The sequence below is a fragment of the Sycon ciliatum genome, chromosome 1 (assembly GCF_964019385.1).
Source record: "Sycon ciliatum chromosome 1, ocSycCili1.1, whole genome shotgun sequence".
Classification (NCBI taxonomy): domain Eukaryota; kingdom Metazoa; phylum Porifera; class Calcarea; order Leucosolenida; family Sycettidae; genus Sycon; species Sycon ciliatum.
Window position 1 is genome coordinate 81,693,684 of NC_088643.1, and position 16,195 is coordinate 81,709,878.

Here is a 16,195-nt window from a genome sequence, read left to right on the forward strand (position 1 = left end):
AATTTTACTGCGTGGCAGAGGTTTTCAATGGGCCCGGGCTCAAAAGGTTAATGTCTGCAGTTCATGGCACATAATGAAAATAGCCAATACAAGGAAGTGAGGTTGAAGCCAATCAAGGACCAAGAGCAAATATGCAATTAATTAAAGAAAAAAATTGTGTTATGCTGATCGCACATGGCAGCATATTTGTTTCTCTTTGGAACCAGCTTGAGTGCTAGGGCAAGGAAATAAGGGAAGTTTAAAGTATTATAAATTATTTTTTATCAGTGAGCACAACCCGGCAAAAACGGAGGAACAGCATCAATTACAAAAACAGGCTAGGTAGTGTGCAGATGGAGTGATCTACCTCGCCGATTGGGGTCAGCAGATAGTCTATGCATTGATGGGAGAGGGGGGGGGGGGGGGATAGTCAATGTATCGATGAGAGAAGGGGGGGGGGGGGGAGCATAGTAGATGCATCGATGGGAGAGGGGGGGGGGGGGGATAGTCCATACATCGATGGGAGAGGGGGGAAGAAGCGCTCAAGGGACCGTAGACGGCCCAGTGTTGATGAGAATTGTAGGCGAAAAATGGTGCTGAGTTTCCTCGTATAACAGAGATGGTTTCATCAGAGGCTGTTGGTCGCCCATGTCTAGTGGATGTGGCGAAAATACTGGTGGTCCTTGGTCATGAGAGACTGTAGTCTTGAATCTTGAATTCTGATGTGCACCCACTAATGAAGTTGCCCACATACTAAGCACAACATTTCGTACGGGACCTTCCCTGCAGTTGGTCTGAGCGCTTCGACCGGTTTTCGTAGTACGTCGTGACCTGAGTGCCTGGGTCTATTTGGGGTTGCATAGTACTGGGGTATGAACATGTGTAATCCTGTACCTGTGAGTAGTGCACCGGCGCACTGAGCAACCTAGCGCTGTTATCTGCTGCAGCAGGCTGTTGTACTTGTACTGGTTGCGTTTTTGTCAGCTAGAAAGGTGGCAACTTTGGACACCACGACTGATAGGGCATGGTTGTCTTGATGATTTTTTAATTTTTTTATTTCAGGGATTATTTCTGGTGTTTTTTTTTAGTGGATTGTAAGTGCGTCAATTACAAAATTGAATAATGAAATTGCATGAAATTGCAACAACAATTTAAATTTTCACCAAAGTCAATTTTTTGCCGTTTTGCTGGGAGCTCGATACCGAGACAGGAGTCGTCGACAGCGCCGCGGAGAGCGCAGCTGAGGCAATCTCCTCAGCTGTTGTTGCCTTCCTGGGGGTCTGCATACCCTGCACTACCGTACGGTCGACTACGGTACGAACATCAGCTTCAAAACTACTAGTACTACCTGCGGCTGTACGGGCCTCCTCAACTGTCGTGAGGGGCCTGGGTGTTGGTGCTCGATTTTGGCAACGATCCTTCGCCGAGGGATAGCAGTTTGTGCAATGGCGGCCAGCCTTGGTGCATTCACATCTGACACAGGTGGATTTGCCGTTGCACCGGCAACACCGTCCACTACTCTGCATCAGGCACGTTCGACAGGCGCACGGCCGCTTAGCACAAACCAGGAAAATTCCGCATCGACTGGAGCTACAAAATCTGCATCCGACCTCAAACTTTCGGCATTATTTATTTTTCTTGATGATAGACACGTCAGCCTCTCCGGGGCGTGATACGCCATTGCGTGCATGTATGGCGTCACTCCGGCTTTAACATAGCATTGATGCAGGGGTGCAAGAGCGGTAAATTTGTTGATGAACGCCTTCGCGAGAATCAACCCCTTGTCAGCTAGAAAGGTGGCAACTTTGGACACCACGACTGGTAGGGCATGTTTGTCTTGATGATAGACACGTCAGCCTCTCTGGGGCGTGATACGCCATTGCGTGCATATACGGTGTCACTCCGGCTTTAAAATAGTATTGATGCAGGGGTGCATGAGCGGTAAATTTGTTTATGAACGCCTTCGCGTTGATGGAAGTTTGCGTTGCGTTGGAGCCATGTTGGCAGAGTTGGTCATGGATGGTAATGAAATTTCACCTTCGTATAGAGGGAGAAAATTGCAGGCCCCAAGACGCTGCCTTGTGGGACACCGCAGGCCCACTCTCTGCTGTATGTCCTTGAGGTAATCGACGAGCCAATCGAGTGCAACTGAGCCGATCCCAATATCGTGGAGCTCCTTCACTATCGCTTGATGGTTGACTTTGTCAAAGGCCTTACTCATGTCCACTAAGACTAGGCCACAATGCTGGCTGTTGCCTATGGCCGTGAGAAGGCTGTCAACGGCGATGGTGATGGCGTCCTCCGTCGAGTGGTGACGACGGAGTGCAAAATGATTGTCGGGGAAGTGGTAGTAGCTTTCTCCAAACCCCAAGCCTGAGCAGCATGTTTCAATGGTGGCCTTCACTAAACTTTCCAGCTGAAGCTGGAGCAAGGTGAGCACCTCCCTCACAATGGTCTCCCAAATCTCCTGCACCAGTTTCGGCAGCACTCGATTCAAGCTCTTGCTATTTCGCCGCCGCAACCATCAGGCCCAGAGGACACGAGGTTGGCAGCTTGTTCCTGGATGTGAACCAGTTTTGCGTGGCGTTTCTCTGGGCAGGAGTCACAAGAAGTAGGGTGCGTTCTTATTTTTCTCTGGGCAGGAGTCACAAGAATTAGGGTGCGTTCTTATTTTTCTCTGGCTTCTCAGAGAAATTTCTCCTAGAAGTCGAAGAAACTAGAATAATTTCGGAACGGGTCTCGAAGAATTCGGAGATCTTTTCCACATCTGAAACGCCAAAGGGGCCGCGATCTTGAGTGACACAAATGTGCAGTGTTGCTCAATGAAATCCAGTCGCGTCATTCAAGTACTCGCCGGGCGTTGCGCAGCCCTGGACCTGCGAACACTGGGCTGCGAAATGATGCAAGGCGCAAAGTTGAGCGACGCGACTGGATTTCATTGAGCCGCACTGTAGTACGCACGGTGCGTATGCAAGAGGGAATGTTGTACACTCATGATCAACACGTGGCTTTTGTAGTAGTTCGCGTGCGCTGATCCCAAAACGCGGGAATCTCCGAGTTTCAACCACCTCTGAAGTTCGGAGAGCTTGGAGAGCTTTGGAGAATCTCCTAATTATTCTGAGAGACAATAAGAACACTTCTTGCACTTTTCCGAGAGTCTCAAACCTTTCCGAGGGGATTTAAGAACGCACCCTTAGCCTTATAGGATCCGCCACTGCTGCTGCCATCTGAGAGCGACATTGCGCAAAGAAAAGAAAAAAGTGCTTGTATGAATTTCATTAGGCATGTTCGTACACCTGATTCTATAGATTTATTTATCATGTACAAGCGGTCTCCATGTTACAGTCGACTGGTTGTGTTGTGTACGGTTTTTAGATTGTCCTACCTCCCAACCATTTCACAACTGTTTTGGGTGACATGACTGGCCCACGGCGTGGTGTTGTTGACGGTATTATCGAGGACGATATCGATGGTAATGTGCTGACTGCGTATGCCCCACTGGACACTCTCCGGGTAAGTACGAGGTTGTAACTGATATGTGTGTGTGTGTGCGTGCGTGCGTGCATGCGTGCGTGTGTCTGGCCATTGATGGTGTTGCCCACCGAATGTACCGTAAAGTACCGTTGATCCGCCCCCTCTCTAATTCCCGCCCCCTGTCGATTTTCTACCTGTGAAGCGACTTATGCGTATACAACGAAAATACGATGTTGAACCGACGCATGCACTGCTGTACACAATATTTGCCAATCCAGGATGAAAATGTGCACAATCCAGCACATCGAGTCTGAACTTCTACGTTGTTGTACATCGTACTGCACTTGACAGCCTTGATCTAATTCCCGCCCCCTGCCGAAAACCCAGCTGAGAAGCAACATGGCGTGGGGGGCGGATCAACGGTACTTTACGGTACTCTGCCCTTCTGGTCTTCAGACAACTTGCGGATATATGCTGTGAAGGTGTAATGTTGTACCTGCCACCTTTGTTGGTTCCAGGGTTCATATACTTTCTATTTGAAGTATACATACCTGTTAACCCTGGATTGCTTCTGGCTAGATTAAAGGGGAAGTATATCCTAAAATCAAATTTTCACCAGTTGTAGTCTTCTGGGTGCTGAGTCGAATGGTCTTGGTCCGAGGAAGCTGCGACGCTCCCTTCCTACTTGAATCCCAATCGAACTCGCGCACTTCCACCGAAACTGGGTGACTGCGCCCTACTAGATGGGGATTTGTATGCAAAATGTCACTAAAAGCAGGGGCGTACATAGGGCGGTTCCCGGGATGCCCGGGAACCAGTAAAAAAACTTCGATATGGGTACGGAGAAGTTTTTGATCCAGGCCCAGCGCTCGCAGTACACTAGTGCAAGTGCATGCAGTGCATGACTGGATCCATGGAGTCCGCCTGACGGTCCGAGGACGGTGACTGTAGCCCAGGTGTGAAAGTGATAACAGCGTATTGAACTGGGTTCAACAAAGTCTCTAGGTACATCGCCGGATTCCTCGATCTCAGAGTCAAATTTTCCTTTGCAGTTTGTTTTGACAAAGTTGGTCGTGTTTTGGACGATGCTTTCGCTTTATGGAAAAGAAAAATGAAGCGTCGACATCCAGAGGGCCAGAGCTCTATTCAGAGCTATTTTAAGCAGCAGGCAAAGCATGTAGCCAGTGCTAGTGGCGAAGGTCAAGCCATAGATGAGAATGCAGACGCACCTGACTTGCAAGCGAAGTCTGGATGCAACGAGCAGCGCTGCGGAAGAAATTGTCGGCGAAGCTGTAGAGCGACCGTTGTTGGAAGCTGCTAGATCATCCAAAACCTACTTCAGTGACATGGGAGTGTGTTGGAAGGGATATTCTGAACGTCGACGTCCACAGTGGAATCCAGTTCCCCGAAATTTGCCGGACACGGAAAAGATTTCCGTCATCGATAATCATTGTGCGCCACCGAAGGCGAAGGATTTCATTTCCTGTGCGTGTCCAGACGGATGGCAAACAGCGTCACTTTCAACTATCTTTGTTATTAGAGGAGTTACCCTGGGTAGTCTTTTGACCGGCGTGCAATGGTGGCTTCTGCTTGCCCTGTGTGATGTTTGTTCCAGATGATTCGAAACTTAGGCAGCTTTCAAAACTGCATGCAATCGTCATGCTGAACAAAACATCCATAAAACGTAAAATCAAAAATGCGTAGCAATGACATCTTCCAGGAGCTTGTGGATGTTAATTTCACCCAGTCTGAGGAGAATATGCAGAAACTCCGTGGGATACGAAAAACAGCACTTCAATTGTGAAGAATGTTGGTCCATCAGTTGGCATGGGAACCACTCCTGGAGGCGAGCGGCGTACGCCCCTGAAAAGCGCCATTTCGTTCTTATAAAAGCACGGATGACCGCGATTGGCCCATATGTTGTAGTCTTTTGGACGCTGAGTCGACTGGTTTTGGTCCGAAAAGGCTGCGATGCAGCGTTCCTCCTTTATTCCCAATCGAACATGGTTGAACAAGCGGTCACGTGCTCCTGGGTGCCCAAATCACGTGGTCACCGCGCCAGCAGGCGACAACTTTCACACCAAGGTTCAACTCGAGTTCAACTCGAGTGACAGGACTGCACCCAAAAAAGGTCAAACAGGCTAGTAAGTTGTACCCTGCAGGCACGGTGACCAGGTGACTGGTGTACGCAGGAGCACGTGACCGCTTGTTCAACCATGTTCGATTGGGAATAAAGGAGGAACGCTGCATCGCAGCCTTTTCGAACCAAAACCAGTCGACTCAGCGTCCAAAAGACTACAACATATGGGCCAATCGCGGTCATCCGTGCTTTTATAAGAACGAAATGGCGCTTTTAGTGACATTTTGCATACAAATCCCCATCTAGTAGGGCGCAGTCACCCAGTTTCGGTGGAAGTGCGCGAGTTCGATTGGGATTCAAGTAGGAAGGGAGCGTCTCAGCTTCCTCGGACCAAGACCATTCGACTCAGCACCCCGAGGACTACAACTGGTGAAAATTTGATTTTAGGGTATACTTCCCCTTTAACTCTTGTGTAATCAATGGTGCTAGTGAAGCTTATATCGGATTCACTCTGATTTAGCCACCCACACTAGTAGCAAGTATTACCTTCACTGGGGGCAGGGGTAACTGCAGTTGGATCCCAGGACGGATACCCTGATGCCGTCAATCCTTTTTCTACACCTTGTCCTCACCCACTTACTGAGGTGGGGTGAGCCCATAAGTGGGATCATTTTCAAGTCCGCCCAGAGTTTTGGGGACTTCAGGGGGTGTTGGCCGTTGGGCGGTTCAATAGCCAATTGAGTCACCTTTCCAAGATTCCTTTTGAGTCTCTCTCCCCTCTCCCGGGGAGACCCACGTGACCAGTTTTGGCAGTGAGCAACAAGTACAAGTGTGTGTGTGTGTGTGTGAGAGAGAGAGAGAGAGAGACAGAGACAGAGACAGAGACAGAGAGAGAGAATGGGAGAGAGAGAGAGAGCGCGCTCTCTCTCGATCTCTCTCTCTTTCTCTCTCTTTTTCTTTCTCACTCTCTCTCTCTCTCTCTCTCTCTCACACACACACACACACACACACACACACACACACACACACACACACACACACACACACACACACACACACACTCTCTCTCTCTCTTTCTCTCACACTCTCTCGCTCACTCTCTCTCGAATCTCATAGAATAGTAGCTATGGGAGCAGGCAGAGTAGTCATGTTTGCAAGGTTTCTTGCAATGGAATTTCATGTTTCGCTTGGTTTCCCTTGGGTTGCATTCCTTTCTTGCTTGTCTTGATCAGGGGTATGCCAGCCACATCCGTCGGCAAACCTCTGGCCTGGCATCCTACTCCATGACGTTCTCTCACTACGTGGCGGTAACACCCGATGTTCAGAAGCAAGTTGTCAACTCAATGCTCTTTCACGGTGGAGATGTCCTGTGAGTCGCATTGCCTGCACAGTGCGTACGATTCTGTTAACAACATAGCTCCGGAGAAGGTGCGGAGCGAACCCATTGTTCGTGTGCTGTGGTCTGTGCTGGTGGAAGACCTGGCATATTCGCTGGTACGAACTGGGTTGCACCTCAACGGCTGGGCTGCACTGCCGTCCATGTGTGGGGGTGCTCTGTTCACTTGTGTGAGTGAATACCAATACCCGGCTGAGCAGGCTGGAGACATCAACCACTTGCAACACCAGTGCAACGGCTGAATCAGCGGTATGCCTGTGTGGACATACACTCCAGTCACTCATTTGGATGAATACAGCCTGGACAGGCTGGGCAGGCTAGAGATAACGTTATCACCCACATACCACACTAATGCAATAGCTGAATAGTGTACACCTGTGTGAAGCCTAGCGGGACCCCGGTGGTACTTAGACATGGCATAGCCTCGCCAGTGGAAAAGAGGGTGCTGGTGTCAGCGGTCAGGCACCATTCCTTACCGGAGTCCATGGCCAGTGGTGGTTGGCATGATGCAAGCCAGCTGCTTTAGCACACTTATTTATTCTAGACATCAGCACAGACTGAGCATTCAGACTAGCAAGCTGTGCACAGCTGCCACATTTGAGCCAGTAGTAGCTCATATGTACACACACTCCACAGTCAGTGCTGGCTTTGCTCCCAGTGTGTGCTGGCTGGTCTGTGCACTGAACTGCATTGAACTGCTGCTGTTCAAGCACTGCTCTGCTGTTCAAGCACTGCTCTGTGTGGGTGATTGCCAGGATTTTCCAGTCCCATGCTAGCAGTATCCTTATAGGGTATGGCTCCTAGGTATTGTACCAGTGCATGTGCAGAGTGAATAATGTTGCTGCATTTCTTCATCCTGCCTGTCTGCCTGGTGCGGCTGTCCTGCTACTGTGGTAGCTTCGACATGGCAGCTGGACCTTTGATTGAATGCTGCTCTCCTATTTATGCTATCAATTGTTGCGCTGTGCTTGGGCGTGGAGAACAGGATAGTGCTACTGCTGGCAGTAATACTCCTCTTCCTTCTGCGTTCATATGATCTTCACTTCTTTGTCGTCGGCTCCCTTTTCTGTTTTCTGTATGCTGCCATGTTTCATGCTTATTTTTTTAACTATTTTTGCTGCACTGTTGTTGGAAATAGGAGTTCTGGTAGAGCCAGAACATTTCAACGACCCGTGTTTAGGCCGCGGTCACACCAAACAAGCCGTTTCCCGCTTGCGCTGAAAGTGGCTTGTGCTGAATGGGGTGGTTGGTCACACCACTTCGCGAAATCGGCTGGACTTTTTGTGTGCAAGAGTTTTTTTTCTTCCTGCTCATTTTTGAATATGATTTTCTCTTGTTTTCCCGTCCGCCTTCTCCATGATCCAGCACACTTCTTCAGTTCGTCCAAGATCCACGCTCTCTTTCTGGTACTTTTTTTCATAGTGGTCTCATACTTGGTTTTTGTTTCAAACCAAAGCTCCAGTAGTCGCCGCTCCAGTGCTACTGTCCAGGATTCCATGATGACCGACAAAAAGGCAAGGAGAGAAGTTTCACCAACAACGAAAGCCGGAAGGTGGCAGAACACGATGCAAGCTGCAAGATCACGCCAAGATGCGCTTTGAACGAGTTTATTTTTCCCGCCACTGTACTGCGCCAGAATGGCTGAAAGTGGCTGAATCCATTCAGCGCTCCCATTCAGCGCTTTGAAAACGGCTGACTGCTGAAAAAGGCTGAAGCCGAAAATTCAGCCGTTTCCGTAGCGACGATGACGTCAAAAAGCGCTTTTTTCCGCTGAATGGCTGAATCGCGCTTGGTGTGACCGCGGCCTTAGCTGCTGGCTGGAGTGAGAATGCGCCATGCTTCTCAGTTAAGCAACAAACCCCACAGCAGCCACTGTTTACTGAAGCACATGTGTTTCAATTTCGTAGGAGCTTCATGCAGTGTAGGACGGGGACATTTCTGCTATCTTGTCTACATTCTGTGAAGTGAAACTACTAAGTACTCAGATGGTGAGCCAAGGAAAATATTAAATAGAAACAAGGAAAACGGTGGGGCACAAGTTATGCGTTAGAGTCCACCAACTAAACCAGGTTTTGAACAGTCAGATGTGCACAAGGTAGCACCAGACTTGCCGTGGAATGTCTCAGTACTCCTTGTCAGTCTGGTGCTACCTTGTGCACATCTGACTGTTCAAAAATCTGGTTTAGTTGGTGGACTCTAACACATAACTAACTTGTGCCCCACCGTTTTCCTTGTTTCTATTGAAATTAATAATTTCTGTTTATGTGTGTGTAGGGCATGCATGCATTGAACAGTTTCAAGCAATTCAGCTTCCACTAATCCAATGCCCTAGTAGTTCTCATCGAAATACCACTGATACCTGATTTAGTTCATCCAGCATCACTGTTTACGAATGACATTACAATGGATTTGAAATAATGCAGACTAGAATACTATTTGTAGAATACAACCGTGACTTTTTGACCAATGTGTGAAAGTAAAGATAGTCCATATCCGGCATAATGTGTAGCATAGAACAGTTGACCAGTATAATAGATCGTATGCAAAAGAATATGATGTAGAAAACCCAGGTGATCATGAAAGAGAGTTTCAACTTGTATTTCATACAGTTTGAGAGTGAGCTTGTACTTCAATAGCAAAACAATCGTGTAGAGTGTGTTTGAAGTATGAACGACGTCATATCAGATCGATGGATACGTGAGAAAGTGAGCGCCTGTGTGATTAATACCAATGATCTAGTACTCCTCTCCCTCACCCTCGCCTTCACCCTCGCCATCAGCAGTGTCGACACCGACCTCTTCATAGTCCTTCTCGAGGGCAGCAAGATCTTCACGAGCCTCAGAGAATTCACCTTCCTCCATACCCTCACCAACATACCAATGGACAAAGGCACGCTTGGCGTACATCAGATCAAACTTGTGATCCAGACGAGCCCATGCCTCAGCAATGGCAGTGGTGTTGGACAACATGCAGACGGCACGCTGTACCTTGGCCAAGTCACCACCGGGTACAACAGTTGGTGGCTGGTAGTTGATACCGACCTGGGATGCAAATAACACACAAGTAGAAATAGCAATAGGTAAAAACGGTTTTCAAATGCACTTTGTACCCGTATCACAGAGCCCATGGCACATGTTCGCAGATCATTGTCTCAAGTATTTATTCTCTGCATCTTCTACTGTATTAAAATGTACTTTTCATTGTATGCTTCCTTTCCAAGTTCCCATAGCTCACCTTGAAACCAGTTGGGCACCAGTCGACAAACTGGATGGTACGCTTTGTCTTGATGGTGGCAATGGATGCGTTGACATCCTTGGGCACAACATCACCACGGTACAGTAGGCAACAGGCCATGTACTTGCCGTGACGTGGGTCGCACTTCACCATCTGGTTGGCCGGCTCAAAGCAGGAGTTGGTGATCTCGCTGACACTCAGCTGCTCGTGGTAGGCCTTCTCGGCGCTGATGATGGGAGCATATGTGACCAGTGGGAAGTGAATACGTGGGTATGGCACCAAGTTGGTCTGGAACTCAGTCAAGTCCACGTTCAATGCACCATCAAATCGCAGGGAAGCTGCGAAGCAATCACAAGAAACAGTGTACAGTTGATGTTAAGCCGAATTGATTCATAGAGACATGATCTATGTAGACTGCTCCTACAAAGTGAGTACAAATCAGCTACACGGTTTCCAGACCTGAAGACTGCCAGTGGTGCGTGGGTATTCCTGTGATACCATTCCTACAAGCGTTCCCACTTTTCAACTTCACCCTATACTCCAAGCGACCTACCAGTGATAGAGGAGACCACCTGAGCGATCATGCGGTTCAGATTGGTGTAAGTCGGGCGCTGGATGTCCAGGTTGCGACGGCAGATGTCATAGGTGGCTTCGTTGTCAACCATGAAGGCGCAGTCAGAATGCTCCAGTGTGGTGTGAGTGGTCAGTACACTGTTGTAGGGCTCAACCACAGCGGAAGAAATCTGCACGAAGAATGCAAAGTAATTGCAAAAGGACGGAACTTAGGAAAGATGTTTTACAGCTGGAACGGGTTAATTTTTTTAATAACTAAAAAAAGGTTTGCACGTCCACAAACAGTATTGGTGGATTCTGGTCTTTGGAATCATGCAGTGTTTCCTGTTCATCCTCTATTATTTGTTGCAGTACAGCTCATGACATTTACCTGAGGGGCTGGGTAGATGGCAAACTCCAGCTTGCTCTTCTTTCCGTAGTCCACGGAGAGACGCTCCATAAGCAGAGAAGCAAATCCAGAGCCGGTACCACCACCGAACGAATGGAAGATGAGGAAACCCTGCAGACCGGTACACTGGTCAGCCAGTTTGCGACAACGGTCGAGAACAATGTCAATAATGTCCTTTCCGACGGTGTAGTGACCGCGAGCATAGTTGTTGGCGGCATCCTCTTTGCCTGTAATTAATTGCTCAGGGTGGAAGAGCTGACGATAGGTACCGGTACGCACCTCATCTGTACCATGAGCGCACGTGCACGTACAAGCACACACACACACATGCACACACACACACACACACACACACACACACACACACACACACACACACACACACACACACACACACATATACACACACACACAAACACACATGAAAATGCACATCACCACCATCATCAGTTTCATGTACTCCAAGAAAGTATACAAAATCGGAAGTGCAGTCACTATCTACACACTGGTTTTCTCTTTGAGCAGCAATAGCACACACCGTTCATGCATAACTTGTGACGCTATGTGAGCCCACGTATACATGCACCTAACTAGTCATTGGACACCACATGAAAGGTTTTGGGGACTATTTCAAGGTGTCGATTAGAGAAATATTTTGTTAGAATCGATTTGGAACACTTTGTTTTCAATCGCATTTGGTGAGGCCGAGATACTTGTCTACTTAAGCACAGCTTGCATGTGTATACGTTTTGGTACGGAATTTGATTGGGCCCATGTAACTCGGGATACCTAGCAAAGTTAACGAAAACAATATTTTAATCAGTATTATGTACCCTGCGGTATGCACATCCTGTACTTGCTTAGGTAGGCAGCTAGTAAAGACAGCACTTTGCTACAGTGAAAACAGTCACAACATACACACACACACACATACACACACACATACATGTACCTTGCAGTGTGATATTGGAGTTACTCTACCCGCCATGCTCGGCAAGTAAGTAGTGCCAACCCGGAGCCAATACATACACCAGCATTCTCAGCCATGAAAGCTATACAGTAGCGCCACACTGGATCGAGTAGCCGAAATTAGTCCAAATGATTTGGCAAGAAGGCAGCCTTTCGACACACACACGAGAGCGCGCCCGCGCGAGGGGAAAATACACACACACACATACACTAATCAACATGCAATATTATCTCAAGCATATGCCACACGTCTAAGCATACCACATCCAACATGTTCATTAAACATGACATCATGTTACTGAAGTCAGTTTTCCGTACTCACACTGGAACCATGGCAATACAGGTTGATGATGCAAAATCTCCACAAGCAGCCGCAATGGTGCCTTTTGCTTCCTCCACTTGTACATGTCTCGCCATCACATGTCGATACGTGTACTGTCATACTGTCGTGGATATGGAAATCCGGTCGGAGGTCAAGCGGCCCAGTCCGCTGGCCATGCAGCCATGAGTACGCATACGATCAACACATGCACTGCATGCAACGTTCTCTACGTACTGAGGGCGCCGGCCCCGAGTCATTCGACCGGAGTTCCATGTCCACGACAGTAGATTCCAAGTCTGAACACACCATGCGGCAACTGTCACCTTGACTCCATTGGGCACACAGGGGTTTGCAGGACACAAGGGCACCTGCAACGAGCATTGGTGAACGGGGATTGGCACAGCTGGGGGACTAAGAAAGTAAGAACCAAGAAGCCAGGTAAGCCTTCCAGGATACAAATAGTTGGCAGGCTGTGCTCCTTCTAGTATTACGTGTCATTCTAGCACAGCGCCCTGGTTGTCTCGGTTACATTCACGTAGCAGACGGCGCTCTTCTAAGCACTTTCCTTTAGTCACTACTCCTTTAGCTCAATCCTGGCCGCCACCCTAAATGATCTGATCCCTAAAGCACCACGGCTGTATATCATAGGATATCAATGCAGCAAACTGGAGATCGATGTATTCCTGTCTGGTTTCATATGTACTCTCAACTGCAGTTTAATAGGTGCCGTCAGAAGCACTTACCAATAACAGTTGGCTCCAAGTCGACCATGACTGTGCGGGGAACGTGCTTGCCAGCGCCAGTCTCGCTGAAGAAGGTGTTGAAGGAGTCGTCGCCACCTCCAACAGTCTTGTCGGACGGCATTTGTCCGTCAGGCTGGATGCCATGCTCAAGGCAGTACAACTCCCAGCAGGCATTGCCCATCTGGACGCCAGCCTGGCCAACATGGATGGAGATTACTTCACGCTACAGGAAACAAAGTCAACAGGCAACAAGAGAAAACCATCATTGAAGCCCAATGGACAAAGTGGCTGATTAGGGTTAGCTACATGGAGGAGCTTCACCCTGGGCGTGGAAGTGGCACGAATGCGGCTGGACGTATATATCATCAAATACATCATATACAAGTACAGTGTTGCTCAATGAAATCCAGTCGCGTCACTCTAAGTACGCATCGGGCGTTGTGCAACCATAGCCCTGCGAACACTGGGCTGCGGAATGGTGCAAGGCGGCTAACTTGAGTGACGCGACCGGATTTCATTGAGCAGCACTGTACTAACCTCTCCTTGGCTTGGTGCAGGGATGAACACTTTGAGCAATCTGGAATCCCATAATATAGGAGCTAGGGGAAGCATACGTGAACATTCGCCTTCAGGTGAATGTAGTTTTGATTTGTCAAAGATGAAGAAAAAAAGACGATGTGCAATGAAAATAACTCAAGGTTCTTTTAGGCCCCGGTCACACCGAAACAAGCCACTTTGGGCTTGTTATCGCTGGCGCTCAGCTGGCTTGTGTGGTCCCTGTGACGCGGTCACACCAGACCTTGACTGCAAAGCTTGAATGGCTTGTTTTTCTTACCCGCCAAATTTTGAATATCTCGAAGCACACCAATGTTTGCAAGAAACCGGAAAGCAGAACGTTCGCGATCTAAAACTATACTTGTTCTTGTGTTCAGTTTTGATGAAGAAGCAAAGGAAGCCCGGATTCTGAATTGCGAAGTCGTGCTCTTTTTATTTGTTCGGTGTGCATGGACGCGATGGTTCGGGTGGTGTTTCCTGATGTCGAGCTTTCTGCCCCGCCGGTTGCCGTTCTTCAACTCAGTTGCAATCCAATCTCTTCTTCGTACCCGGCTTTCTTCATGAATTCGGTCGTGAGTGTGGTGCCTTGTCTTGGCCTCAAACCACAGCTCCAACAATCTACGCAGCAGTCTAGAGGCACAGCGGCAGAAATCCATGGTCGTCGGAAAAATCCAAATCAAACTGAATACAGTGTAGTTGGATAGACAGACTCACGGTCAAAACCAAAGGCGCAGGGATAGCACGGTTCCACGGACACAAGAAAGAACATCAATATCAGTTCATCATGTCAACTAGCTACATGGTGTGCTCCAAGCGCACTCAAATTCTTTTTTGAATTTCGGCTTTCAGCCGCTTGTACAAGCTGTGGCTGAAACAAGCCGGAAAAAACGGCTGAGAGTCAGCCACGGCTGAAAGTCGCTTGTAGGACATTTTTCAGCCATTTCCATGGTAATAATGACGTAAACAAGCGCTTGTTTCGGCTGAACGGCTGAATCGAGCTCGGTGTGACCGCGGCCTTACGCTTTCGCCGGCCCCTTACCATGTACAGGGATTTACCAAGACCACTAAGTAGGATCAAGCGTAGCCAATCCCCACATCATAATGTTTCTACCGTCTTAGAGTACATCAAGCGTAGCCAATCCCCACATCATAATGTTTCTACCGTCTTAGAGTACTACCGGAACTGGTAGGACTGGACTGGAGCTGAACTGCGAAGCCAGGCAAATCGTGGCGCAGAAGTCATGCAACTAGTTTGAACAGCCCGCGCCTCCATTACCACGATTACTATTATTTTGTACTAGCAAGTCATGATTAGCGAGCAGAGGCCAATGCCTGGGTGCCACCTCTCCCCCGTTAGAAGACATAGGTAATCGTACGTAAGATTCCAACACTTATCCTACGAAACTCACCATTGTCGGTTGTTGAAGAAGAATGCTTCGAAGAAGAAGGGAAGGAGATTTCTTAGTCCAGCAGTCGGAAGAAACTCGCAAAGAGAATTTGATGGCCTCCCGCAAGTGATTCTAGAGCGCGCTGAGCGCGTCAAGGCGTTTATGTGGCGCTCCATCGCCATGCGCCATCATTGCCATGGAAGCCGGGTCGTAGATCTAGCAGGCAAGCTTGCAAGCCTACACTACAGACTGTCTACACAGCACCAGCCTCTCGCACCCACAGTCCACACAGACTGTGTGTATGTCAAAGTGTCTGTCAAAAACACACGACGTGACGCAGGCCAGACAGTCATCGGACGGATCCGTCTGCGCATTTGGGTAGATGACTCACTGGTATGGCAGCTATAGCGCTAGTGCTCTCAGCTGCTCTGACTTATCTCGTGCCCGGCGTCTATCATTATCAAGGTCTCTAGTACAGACAGTCAGTGTAGAGTGTGCTTGACTCTATCTATCTTAGTATCTACGTCGAGCAGAGGAGGCCGGAGGAGGCGGACGGGACAATTACTAGTACTAGTACGCAGGGCTTTTTGACATACGACAGAACAATCATTGGCAGTGACTGTTATCATGGTTATGGTTGGCAAGGACTGTTATGTGGTATGTCGAAAATTTGCTCATGCAGCACTATTGTAGATAGACTACATCCCACAACGATCAGCTACGGATCAACTCATTCTTTTGACCCATCAGATTGCCCGTCTCTCTGATAGAGGCCAGAGATTTGACTGTGCATTTCTCGACTTCCAGAAAGCGTTTGATAAAGTACATCATCCTACGCTCCTGCACCACATGAATGCATTCATGGCACCAGAGGCACACGCCTGGTTTGGGTCCTACTTGCTTGACCGTAGTCTAAATGTGAAGCTGGATGGAACTCACTCTTCCCAATATATGCTAAATTGTGGTGTTCCCCAGGGTTCGTACCTTGCCCCTCCCCTTTTCTTTTGTATATCAATTCCCTTCCTGACATAGTAAACCACACCTCACCCTTTCTCTTTGCTGATGATGTCACTCTTCTAAATGCTCATAATGTA

General features: G+C 48.5%; 2 protein-coding genes across 2 annotated transcripts in view; one reads left to right on the plus strand and one right to left on the minus strand.

Annotated features, from left to right (window-relative positions):
- Nucleotides 1-8,913, plus strand: part of LOC135805837 (ribosome-releasing factor 2, mitochondrial-like) — a 32,202-nt gene extending 23,289 nt beyond the window's left edge. Inside the window, exons 20-21 of the mRNA XM_065319953.1 lie at nt 3,355-3,492; nt 6,766-8,913. Coding sequence (XP_065176025.1) covers nt 3,355-3,492; nt 6,766-6,906 — 279 coding nt within the window. The 3' untranslated portion in view covers nt 6,907-8,913. The remainder of the gene's footprint in view (nt 1-3,354; nt 3,493-6,765) is intronic.
- A 379-nt stretch (nt 8,914-9,292) lies between these two features.
- Nucleotides 9,293-15,278, minus strand: LOC135805838 (tubulin alpha-1 chain-like). The gene is made up of 6 exons (XM_065319954.1): nt 15,123-15,278; nt 13,159-13,381; nt 11,107-11,408; nt 10,717-10,906; nt 10,164-10,501; nt 9,293-9,970 (listed from the first exon to the last, which is right to left on the minus strand). Exons 1-6 carry the CDS (start codon nt 15,123-15,125, stop codon nt 9,665-9,667), a joined length of 1,362 nt encoding a protein of 453 aa, XP_065176026.1. The 5' UTR covers nt 15,126-15,278; the 3' UTR covers nt 9,293-9,664.
- Between the last annotated feature and the right edge of the window lie 917 nt (nt 15,279-16,195).